Consider the following 12,710-nt stretch of genomic DNA (forward strand, 5'->3'; position numbering starts at 1 on the left):
TAAAAAAAACATTTCTTTCAAGCACAAGGGACAAGACCTGGCTTAGAAATGACAATAATAAACCAATGGCCCCCTTTTAATAAATGGAACGCCCAAAGTTTTTATGGGCGTAATTTTCAAGGCAACTATTACTTCTAAAGAAATGGCTTAGTTGAGTATTAATTGAGTAATTAACTCATTAAATGACGATCGAAACAATTCTTATAAAATTTTGATAACAATTTTTTAAGTCATATATATATATATATATATATATATAGAGAGAGAGAGAGAGAGAGAAAGAGAGGAATGATTCATTTACATTAATGTAAATGTTATGTATTTTTTTTATTATTGGATCAAAATAGCTAAATGTTATAATATATCTGTTTAAAATTTCGATCACTAAATGTAAAATATCAAGAATTGTCATTAATTTTTTTATTAAGATGTGATTAACCACCAATCTTATTGTTTGGTCTATGAATTTAAAGTTGAATTTGGAAACACAATTGCATGTGAAGAAGATTATGCCACCCCAACAGTACCTATATGAAAATAATACCAATTAATTTTATAAAATTCTAAAATACTATTGTTTGAATAGTTTTTTACTTAATATTTATTTTATTATTATATTTTTATTATTGAAAATTTTCTAAATTATTCCTAACATTTTTAGTATAACTTAAAAAAAATTTCACTCTAAAAATATTCAAAGAAATCACTTTCTTTTTAAAGAGACCTAGTCATTTAATTCATTTTAATATTTTTAAAGTAAATCATAATCCTCTTATACCAACACTTTTAATATGCTTCTTAAAAATTTATAAGAAAGTCGCCACTTCTAATTTCTTCTTAATTTTATTATCAATAAAAATTTTAATTAACTTTAAAACATTTATTTATTGTTTATATTATTAAAGTAAGTAAGAATTTTATTGGTCAAATTCTCAAAATATTTTCAATATTTTTGAAATATTATGAGAAAATTACTTGCCTAGGAAATTTTGATAAAATCACTACTTGTGATTTTTATTATTATAAAATTTTACTTACCTTGACAATTTAAATACTTTATATTTTATTATTTTTTATTAAAAAGATTTTCAAAAATCTTACCAACACTTTTGGTAAAATTTTGAAAGATATCTTTTTAAGAATCACCACTTGTAATTTTTATTATTATTATTATTATTATTATTATTATTATTATTATTATGTATTTATCTAATTCTTGCTACTTATTCAAAGTGAATATTATTGTTATTATTTTTATGTTTGAATATTTTCAACACTTTTAGAATATTTTAGAAAAAATTTTTGTATGAATATTTTTAATAAAATCACCACTTGTGATTTTATTATTATTTTATTATATTTATTTTATTAGAAAAGTTCTCAAAAATAATCCCAACACTTAGGTAAATTTTCGAGAAAATCTATCAATAAAATCACCATTTTTGACTTTATCATTATTTTATTATTTATATTTTTGTGTTTAAAAAATTCTAAAACATTTCTAATACCTTTAAAATATTTTAAAAAATTTCTTTGCATGAATATTTTTAATAAAATCACCACTTGTGACTTGATTGCTATTTTATTATTTTATTTATTATTTTTTTCTTTTTTATATTTTTATTTATTCTTGTTCATCAAAATTTGTATTTTCATTATTTCATTTTATTTTTTTATTTATTTTTTAAAAAGTATTTAAAAGAAAATTACAATTTCAAATTTTCCTAAGTTTATTTTTCTTGCAATTATTTTAATCAATTTCAACCAAAAAATATTTTATTTTTTCTAAATATTTTCCACCATTTATTTTATTTTCCTATAAAAAATTTACACAAAAACAAAATAAAAATACCTCAAAAATAAAAAATTAAACAATAAAAATATATTTAAAATTTTGAGCAAAAAAAAAAAAAATTATGATAGAAATACCTAAAATGCACCTGGTCACTCTAATCAAAGGTTCAGGGTCGGTTCAACCTGTTCAAAGCAGTTTAAAGCAATCTAAAGCAATCTAAAGTGATTCCAAGTGGGTTGGGCCAATCTAGAATGGCCTACCTAGTGATTTGAAATAACTCACAGTTGGTTCGTCTGATTCAATAGTGGTTTAGTTGGACCGATTTAGGGAAACAATAACAAGTCAAGTAGTGGGTCAAGTGCACGAACCTCAGGTCCAGGTCGAATCGACTAGTGGATCCTCTTAGGACAAAACAACCTCATTTTCATTTTTTTCTATATAAAAACCAAAAAAAAATTATTTCATTTTTTTTACTTTTTTCTCTCTCTAAGAATACCAAGAATCTGGCAACTTTGGGCCGTCGTCACAACCAGTGCCATTGCCAGCCACCATTAAGGGGGGTCAAACAAATTTTTAAAAATTTTAAAATACTTATTTCAACTCCCTAAACACTAATTTGACCTTCATTTTCCTAGAAGTGGCCTTAAATGCAATAGATTGAGGCCTAAAGTTTTGGTTAAACACCATTTTTTTTTTTTTTTGGTGTTGAGGTTCCTCACAACTTTGAGGATTGTGGTTTCCTTATTTGTTTTTTTTTTTTTTTTTGGTTCTGACAAAATGGATTTTGATATTATTGGTGGGAGTCTTGGGTGGGTGGTCTCTGTGTGTACAAGGGTGGCTCACACAAGGTGATTATAAGTTAATATGGGGCTGGTGCTAGGCTAGTGCTAAAGAGGAATCTAGTGTGTAGGGCTGGTGCACAATAAGTGCTAAATAAAAAACTATGCATGGCAGGACTAATGAGGGGGTTGTATAGGCATTGGGCAGATACCGACTGAAAGCAGTGTTAGTTTGGAAATGTCTATATCTTTTAGGTTTTTTTCTCTCTGTCTGCCTCTTTTGCTCACAAGACACGAGCTCTATTTATAAAGTTTTCTAGAATTCAAATCCTAGATTTTTTTATATTGAAATTTTAAATTTTCAAAGTTGATATTGTTTTTCAAGCCACTTAAGGACTTTGAGGCATCATTGAAGAATTTTGGCTTCATAATTTTTTCTTTTTGCAAAATTAGGTAGTGGCAAAGCAACTTGTATATGGTGCAATAGATGCACCTATGACCTTCAAGGAATAAGAAAGAAAAGGAAGAAAAAAAAAAGAAAAAAGGAAAAGAAATATAAATAATAATAATAATAATAAGTTAAATTAGATTCATAATAAGTTTAATCAAATATCTAAATAAATCCAAATAAAAATTGAGAATTGATTAACATTTATTTTTCGAGACAAAATTGGTATCGACATTAAATATAAGTGTTATAAATTTAATTTTGATCTAAAGATTAAAAAAAAAAAGTATGTATCACTTACACTAACGTCAGTTGATCCCCTATTCATGGATATCATAAAAAATACTTAAGTATTAATCATTCTTTTTATGGAAATGAATCATGGTATTCAACTTTCATTAATTATTAATAAACTTTAATCTATTGTTATTATGAAGACTTGTATCTAACTTGTGAAGTATTATTCATTTTGATACAAATATTTTCACTATTTTATGCTATAAAAGTTGCATCACAAGTATGAGTTTAAGTTTCTATTTATATATCATGAAAGATCTTTAAAACATTTTGACACGGTATTAAAATGTCACAAACTCACCCGTTAAAACTTGATATTCCTATCAAACTCAATAAAAAAGTGCATAGAATCAAGATCACACCAAATGTTAAGATTCTAAGGTAGTCCTATGGTGTAGCACTTAGCTCTCTCAAGATTCTAAAAGTAGCTCCTATAATATGCACTTGTATGATGTATTATCTATTTTAGCCGAAGGTCTCACAGTTTCATCTAACAAAATGTGCTTCACAAGTATTGATTTAAGTCTTTACTTATATATCATAATAAATACTCAAAATATCTTGATATAAAATTGAGGTATCATAGTTGAATAAATTGTGAACATATATGTATGATAAATTTTAATTTTAGAATTTATAAAAATAATTTAAAATTATGCTTAATATTTAGCAAACTCAAATTACTAAAAAAAATTATCTTCACTTTAATTTTTAAATATATAAATAGCACGTGTGATGCATGCATGTGTCCATCAATTAGTGAAAATAAAAGGAAAAGTAATTTTCATATAGGTGTATTTCAAATTTTTTGGATTAATTACCAGAAAGTTTTCACATTATTTTTCAATGGAAGGAAATTGAAAAGCAATTATACAAATCTTTAAACTATAACAATACAAAGTTTAAATGGAATTTTGATTTGGTTTGAGGCATTGTTAATTGTAAGAAATGGATAAAATAGTATAATAAATCTATGTAGTGGATGAACATTTCAAAATAAAAAAAAATTAAATAAAAATTTGACACTTAAACTATATCATCTGTATCAATTTGATACTTAAAGAATAAAAACTTAAAATAAAAATCTAAATTAAAAACTTCACTTCCTTAAACACATTACCTCATATACAAACCCTGTCACATCAAGAAGATATGATTTAAAATAATTAATAAAACATAATAATGACAAAAAAAGTCAATTTAGTTTATTTTATTAATTTTTTAAAACTAAAACATATTTTAACAAATATGAGACCAAAAAGAAAGAGAGAGAGAGAGAGAGAGAGAGAGAAAGGCAAGTCTTTTAATGGAATCAAGGTGAAAAGATTTGACTAAAGGTTAAAGGAGAGGAAGGTGACAAAGGTTGATGGTTGATTTGGATGAATTTTAAATTTTGGAGTTCAAAAGTCAAGGTCGAGATTGGGTTAAAAAAGAAAAAATGAAGGAAAAAAAAAGATAAAAAAAGATAAAATAAATAGGAATGAAGCTTTAAAGAGGACATGGGACCATGATATTGAGCTCAGACCTCCTCTCTCCCCCTAAGAACTATACCTTTTTATAGACCAAAAAAATATAAAAAAAAAAAAATCAAATTGAACATGACAGCTCATGTGATTAGATAAAGTTAAATCAACTTTCTAATTGATAATTTTTTTTTATAATTAAAGTTATCGAGATTTAATCCTTGATCATTAAAATTAAAAGTTTAATAATCTACTAATACACCCTAGGATTCTTAATCACATAATAAAAAATTTTATGACGTTAGCACCTTAACGGTGATTTTGTAAAATTTAAGTGTAACAATTAAATTTGATTAAATCTATATAATTAATTTTAACAATGTATGGACACCCCTTAGCCTACCATGTGTTATTCTTTCTTTTTTTTTTTTTTTGCTATTTTGTTTTTCGTTTTTACATTTTAAAAAATATTAAATAAATATTATTTAAAAATATAAAAAATATTTGTTTTGAAAGATTTTTTTATGTGTGGATCCATTTATACCAAACTTTTTTTTATTTTTATTTTTTACCTTCTTTAACTTTTTTTTTAAATTTTAATAAATATTTTTATAATTATAAATAATATATTTTCAAAGTTTTTATTTTTTATGCATGGGCCATAGCCCACAAAGTGTCATCCCTTCATTTTTCATTTTTTTTACTTTTTTTAAAAAATATTGAATAAATATTTTTTAAAAATATATTTTATAATTTTAAAAGATTTTATTTTCGATCCACTTATAGCAAAACTTTTTCTTTTTTAAATAATTTTTAATAAATATTTTTAAAAATTATAAATAATATATTTTTAAAGATTTTTTTTATGTGTGGGACTTACTTATACCCAACTCTCTTTTTTACTATTCTTTTTTATCCTTTTTTACTCTTTTCTATTATAAAAAATATTTAATAATTTTTTTAAAATAATGAATTATATATTTTTAAATATTTTATTTTTTATGTATGGGATCATACTTATATTATTTTTTTACTTTTGTTTATCTTTTTTAACTCTTTAAATAAAATATTTAGTAAAGATTTTCTTTAGATTTTTTAAAAATTATAAAAAATATATATTTAAAAGATTTTACTTGTTATGTGTAAGACTTGCTTATACCAATTTTTTTTTTACTCTTTCGTTTTTAATCTTTTTGAACTTTTTCCTTTTAAAAAATATTTAATGGATATTTGCTAAAATTATAAAAAAATATATCTTTTCAAATATTATATTTTTATGTACGAGATCCACCTGTAACAAATTTTCTTTTTTGCTATCCTTTTTTACCCATTTTAAATTTTTTCTTTTTTTAAATTATAAATTTTTTTTAAGATTTTATTTTTCATATGTGGATCCACTTATATAAATTTTTTCTTTTCTATTTTTATCTTTTTTTAAATTTTTTTGAAAAATATTTAATAAAGATTTTAGTTAAATTTTATTTTTTTTGAACCCAATTAATACTAATGTTTGTCACATGTTATTTATTTATTTTTGTTTTTTTTATATTTAATAAATACTTTTTAATTTAGGTTTTTTAGTCCCGCTTAATATCAAGAATATACCATGTTAAGCCATTTTACTTCTTTTTTTTTTTTTTTGTTTTTCTTTTTTCTGTTTAGTTTTCCTTTTTTTCTTTTTCAAAAATATATAATATTTTTGAAAAAATAATATTAATTTTTTTCTAATATGGGTCCATCTATGATATAAATTTGATTCATTTTACTCTAAATTTTTTTGCTATATAAATTTCTTTAATATGGGTCCATCTATTATATTTACATTTTCCCCTTTTTTTTTCTTTTTCTTTTACTTTTTATAGATTATTTTTAGATAAATTTTTGTAAAAAAAAATAAATATAAGTGCTCACATGATACCTCAATTTGTTTTTTTTTTTCTTTCAATTTTCTATTATATAAATTTTACAACAAAAAAGACAAATTCATAACAATGATAAAATAATGTATTCAATAAATCCCACTCATTTGGAATGTTCATGTAATACTCTAACAACATTTTTTTTATTTTTTTACTTTCATTTTTTCTCATTTTTTTCATTTTTCATTTTTTATCTTTTTAATGGAAGTAATTTTATATATTAAAAAAAAACTATGAATATGTCCATGTGGCACCCATTTTGAGTTTTTTAACTTTCATTTCTTTTTTGTATTCTTTAATAAGATAATTTTGCATCGCAAGGTGCCAATTAATGAAGATGTTAAAATAATTCATATCCATGGGTTTCAATTCATCTTAATTCGATAAAAGAGTGATTTTTAAAATCGAGATTTAAGTGAGATAAATAGAATTATTTTAAAAAGGCTAGATCGAGTCATAAGTATATTTACGATGCTTTGTTATGACCTTATATATATATTTAGTATTTATTATTTATTTAATTTTGTACATATATATATTTTGTTAATAAAATAATTCTTTTGACCTTAATTTAAAAAGTTTTTATTTTAAGTTCAATATTAGATGCCAATGTAACACCTTCTACTACTTTTTTTTTTAACTCGTTTTTAGTAAATCTTTCACTTATCTTTTTTACACTTTTTTTGTTTTTCATTTTTTTTATTAGGTTTATAAAAAAGTAGGCCAATTAAGATATATACATCTCATCCCTAATTGTTTTTTCTTTTCTTTTATTTTTTAATTTGATAATTTTTTGCAACAAAAAAACGGTGAATAAATATGACCAAACAAAAAAATTTTATTCATAATTAAATCAAACAATTCAAAACATGTCGTAATGACATCATATGAATATGATATGAAAAAAATTAAAAATAACATGTTAAATTTTAAAAAATGTATATATGTATTATCATAAACAAAAAATGTATTTCATTTTTTTATATAAATTATAATACATAACTTTTATATAAAATAAAATATAAATATAAAAATTTTTATTATTTTATAAAATATAAAATATAAAATTATTAAATATACCCGTATAAAAATTAAATTTTTAGTTTTGGATGAGCAAGGGACCAACTTCGTAATTTGACCTAAAAATGCAAGGAAATGATATCAAAAATTCCAAGAAAAGCGATGGCGAGTTTCTCCATCAGCAGCACCGTCAGATCACTCTCACCCTCTCTCGCTCTTTATCCCCCAATCGCACATGCATCCTTCAGATTTCTGCACGTGCCGACTCCTGCGGCTGTTGCATTCTCCAGCCACCTATCTCACCGGAAAAAGAGAGGGATGGCGGTGGTGACACGTGTAGGTGCCAACACCAGTAGTTACGTGTTCGCGGTGGTGTTTCCGCTGTCTCTCCTGGCCGTTACCATCTTCACTTCTATCAAGATTGCTGATAAGCTTGACAGAGACTTCCTCGAATTTGTAAGAATCTAAAAATCTTGTTTTTTCCTCCTTATCGTGTAGGTTTTTATGGGATTTTTGAATTCTCCAATATTTCGAGTTGGGTGCTTAATTTTTTGGAAATTTTGCGTTTTGCTTAATGTGGAGGGCTTATTTGGACCGCACAAAATTCTGGTCTTTTTGAATCAGTTTTATAGGTTATGGGGATTGGAAATTCTAGGGGTATGTAATTTTAATGCCCATTGGGTGTTTGATAAAAATGCCAGATGGTTTTGTTCAATATTTACTGGTAGTCACTATTTATGCTTTGAATAATGCTCCCTTTTCTGCTTTTCTTGTTATAAGTATTTACTCTACTCGTAGTATTATTCGTAATCTTGCATTTCATGTTCTTGTGGTGCAGCTTACTATTAATCAAGCAATAAGGGAAGCAGAGGAAGAGGGTGAGGGTGATGGTGATGATGTTGACGTTATTTCTTTGGAGGAAATAGTGCAAGAACCTGTGCTTCCACGTACTCGAAACCGGCCCAAGAGGGAAGTGTAGGCAGCCAGCATTTTCAGAGCGTAGATAAACTCATAGAAAGATCCATCGGGAAGAATGAAAATTTGCTTTCTGAAAAAAAAAAAAATAGAACTGTAAGAAATGAACCTTTATATTATTTGCAGAAATAATCATTAATCACGGGTTTTAGGAATACAGGCAATGGGCTTATAATTGGACGGAGCTCAGATTGTGAGCAATCATTTCCTAACCCTGGCTGCACACAAGATGAATGTAGTAATCTTTGCATTGAGCGTTTTGGGAAAACTGGTAAATTTGGAACTCCAGTTTATGGGGTTTGCTTAGCTACCGTCAATGTTAAAGCCTATATAAATAAATAAATAAATATATATATATATATATATAAAACTTTGTTTCGTGAATTAGTAGTTCATTTATTCATATATGACGGGCTCCCAAACTCTCCCTATTGAAGCTGCATTGCATTGCTTAAACCAGATCCTGAGCCAGAGGAATGGTAAAACCCGAAACAATTATATGCTTGCATGGAATTATCTTTTATTTTCTTGCTTCGGTCATCTCTACTTGCTTTTGGGCGTTTCTCTCCTATTGACAAGAAGGAGAATGTTAATATCATTTCTATTAATTATGGATGCATAAGAAATCTATTGTAAATTTCCAAGACAATGGACGACATATAGGATTCCTACCAGAGATGTTCCAACCTTCCAATGCTAGAGTTTCAGTATTATCTGATTTGTCAATTGGCTAGTTAATTTCTTAGGTCATGTTGACTCCAGGGAAAGTTTGTGTCCACATGATTACTGGATGAAGCATAGTAGCATTTCTAGAAAACAAATTAAGGAATTCACGATATGGAATACATATAAAACAAAGTGGAAAGGATTCAATAATAGAACAGAGGAGAACTGGTATGGATAAGCTTACTCAAAAATTAATTCCCTCATCAATGAACATGAAATTTTATGAGATTATGAAGTGACTCAAAGTCTCCCGTCAAATTTCTGCAAATAAGAATGCCTAAAATATCATGGACTATATAAGGCAGCAGCCCAAGGACACGAATCAGATATACTTAAATTTTAAAAGTAAATACAGAAAGTATAAGGGCAATTAAACAAGCAAACAAACAAAGAGAAACCCTAGGAGTCAACGTGAAATTAGCTCTGACTTTTCGTTGGAACACTATGAGATTGCAGAGAAAGAAAAACTTAATATTCTTTACAGAGAGAAGAACAAGAAAAAGGAGGAAACAAGCACACTCGAGAATTGCGTAACAATCTTAATCATACCGTCTACAGTCTAAATCCCCAGGCTGACATTGAATATAGAGGTCTTTCTTGCCAGCACATAAACAAACACCCATTCTCTTCTTTTATCTTATAACCATCATAGTTATTGGTCTGCAACAATCTTCCTGCCTGCAACATGCCATGGTAGCTTAAAGGCACCCTTCCAAAGCCGGCTAACTCAAGTCTCAGAATCCATTTCTCAAGCTTTTCATGCCTCTGCTTTCTCTCAAGACCCTCACATGCTATAATATTCTTAATTTCCTCTCCAAAAAGCATCTTCTCTACCTTTTGTCGCTCTAGAGGTGCTCTTGATACTGTAGACTCTAAGCAATCAAAGAGTGCAGCATAGAAATTTAATGCTTCCATTACCCTCTCCATTAAAGTAGGGCCATTATGGTTGGACTCCTGCTCGGTTACAACTATCAGTTTTGGTGACAGTGCCCGAAGAGCAGTTAGAAAGCTCCCCATTTTCGGTGCTGGAGCTAGGGAAAGCGGAGATGATGGTGATGGTGTTGTCAAGTCAGAACTTGGGCTATATATATGGACTGGTTCTTTGTCAAGCCATTCTCCTAAAATACGTTGGTTCATCTGCAAGACTCTGTGTGATCGATTAGTATTGAGGTTCTTAGACATGGATGGGGTGTTGATGTTCCTTCTAAGCATTTCATCATCAGTGGCTAGGAGAGTATGCAGCTGAAGGACAGAACTGACTACAAGAGCTTCTCCAGTCTTGACGCGCAAACTTTCTAGATCAAGATTCTCTAACTTGCATACTATTGGGATAAACTGAAATGGAATGTCCAATTTTTCAGCTTCCTCTGTCAACCGAAGGGCCATTTGGTCTAACACCTCTTTCTGTTCATGTATGCCTGTAATTCTCAGATGGGGTGGCCCTTCTGGTCTAGCACTAAATGTTTGAAAAAGATTGATCCACTGTGCGGGCTCAGAGGAATTGAGATCTATAATATGAACCATTTTCTCCCCCTCCATACCTTCTACAATGGCTTGATTTGTGATAACGTACGCAAGCTTTAAGAAGGGGCATAGCTCAAAGAACAATTTTTGAACATGAATTTCCTCTGTTACTGATGATATTTTTGTGGAATTGAGGGCTTTGTGAAGACCCGGCCATGCTTTAAGCATCCTGTCAGCAAAGGCCTCGGTGAAGTAAGCAGCAATTCTTTGCATGGTATCTCCATCAGGAGAGGCAAGGTGGGATATTTGCTCTAGTCCAATATTGGCATTCTCAAGACTACCGGCTGCGACATGGTTTGCACATGCAACAAGAAGATGGATCAGACATAAACCCCTCTCCTCAGATTTGAGTTCCTGGAGCCACGGGAACGGGGATCCTAAACCAGGAGATAGTGGCATCCAGGGGAAGACCTGAAGTGGTGATGGAGTCACAGAAGATGGTCCCTCTTGAATCATTCCTTCCATTAACAGTCAGAGCAGTCTAAGCCCCCCCAGAAAAAATAAAATTCCTGTATATTATTCAGCGAACAGCATATGCCTAAATCATTTGACGCCAAATCAATCAAAATGGAGAGATATTGTGAAACTTCATTCTTTCTGTTCTTTATATCGTCTCCTTGTTAAAAAAAAAAAAAAACAAGAAGTGAAAAGAAAGAAGTCAATTAAACTTCCTGTTACTCTCAATCACAAAATTAAGCTGCAATCCTAGTTTTATTTTCTTGACTGCAAACTACTCGACAAGAAGGTAGGAAATTTCACGTTCATCTTTAGACAAAAATCATAAAGTAAGCTCAAGTGCTATGCTTGTCAATAAGACATTGTTAAAGTTCTCCATCCGTTTCCTACGTTTTCTCAGCAATCAAATGGAGACTGAAGAAAACTTCTATTAGAGAAAAAAAAAAAAAAGGATAATCCATATTTTGATAAATAACAGAATCTCTACCTGATTAAGCAGCAAAAATCACGAAACAGGTAAAGGTTATTACCAGTAAAAGTACAGCAAATTCACCTGAGCAAGACTGATCAAACGGACCAATAAATTAAAATTCCCAACTGGGTTTTGAAATTCATCAAACTCCTGGAAGACCCCTTAAGAAAATTGGAAAACTTGGTCACTCAAAATCTCTTTATCCATGGACCATCAGAGCTGTTTCATCACCAAAAGCAGGTTTGATTGGTGGTTTATGGTTTTGTTGGAAAGTGAGTCAATTGGAATTAAAGCTCTTGTCTTGAAGGACTTTTCCGGTGCTTTTTTGGCAACAAGAAGTTGTTTCCGTCCTTATTGTTTTGTTTGTCTTTTCGAGGGTTGAGAAGAATATGGAATTTCTTGAAATACATAAAGATAGAGCCCGCTCTGTTTCTACTTGCTCCTTCTCTCGATCCACGGTTTCTCTTTCTACAAATGTTTTTGTCACTATATCTCTTACTAGGAATAAAGAAAGAAATCTGCCTTGGTTTCATTCTATTTCGCTCACTAACTTTGATTTGTTTTGTCAGTATGTGAACCGGCCAAATTTGGTATTATGGTCAAACACAACACAAAGCCAAACATGCCCCACCGAAACAAAACAACACCCTTGCTTGTTGCCTAGTGGGTGATAGTGGAGATTGCAAGAAGCCTTTTCATGTGCCTCCAAGTCAACTATTTGTTCTCTTTTCAAAGCCAAAGACCATCCACTTAGGGCTTTCTTCTAGCTTTAAGACAGAGAGACAAGCAAGTTTCAAGAAAAGACAAAAGTTAGATAGAAGATTTAACTTTAGTGA

At 28.6% G+C, this 12,710-nt stretch overlaps 1 protein-coding gene and 1 pseudogene across 3 annotated transcripts; one reads left to right on the top strand and one right to left on the bottom strand.

Moving 5' to 3' along the window:
* The first annotated feature begins 7,804 nt into the window (after positions 1–7,804).
* LOC111294603 (uncharacterized) lies at positions 7,805–9,006 on the top strand. Its single transcript, XM_089743565.1, has 2 exons — positions 7,805–8,177; positions 8,560–9,006. Exons 1-2 carry the CDS (start codon positions 7,857–7,859, stop codon positions 8,698–8,700), a joined length of 462 nt encoding a protein of 153 aa, XP_089599691.1. The 5' UTR covers positions 7,805–7,856; the 3' UTR covers positions 8,701–9,006.
* Positions 9,007–9,879: 873 nt separating this feature from the next.
* LOC111294601 (scarecrow-like protein 3 pseudogene) lies at positions 9,880–12,376 on the bottom strand (annotated as a pseudogene). Of its 2 annotated transcripts, none has more exons than XR_016327545.1 (2): positions 11,956–12,376; positions 9,880–11,455 (listed from the first exon to the last, which is right to left on the bottom strand). The product of XR_016327545.1 is annotated as a scarecrow-like protein 3 pseudogene, transcript variant X2 (transcript). The 2 variants fall into 2 exon arrangements; XR_016327544.1 differs by having other exon boundaries at positions 9,880–11,562.
* Positions 12,377–12,710: the final 334 nt, after the last annotated feature.

The sequence above is a fragment of the Durio zibethinus genome, chromosome 14 (assembly GCF_047325235.1).
Source record: "Durio zibethinus cultivar Kanyao isolate XHJ-2024 chromosome 14, ASM4732523v1, whole genome shotgun sequence".
Classification (NCBI taxonomy): Eukaryota; Viridiplantae; Streptophyta; class Magnoliopsida; order Malvales; family Malvaceae; genus Durio; species Durio zibethinus.

Coding starts and splice junctions, on each gene's coding strand:
- LOC111294603 (XM_089743565.1), top strand. CDS start 7,857: ATGATATCAAAAATTCCAAGAAAAGCGATGGCGAGTTTCTCCATCAGC. Junction 8,178..8,559: donor ACAGAGACTTCCTCGAATTT/GTAAGAATCTAA, acceptor CTTGTGGTGCAG/CTTACTATTAATCAAGCAAT.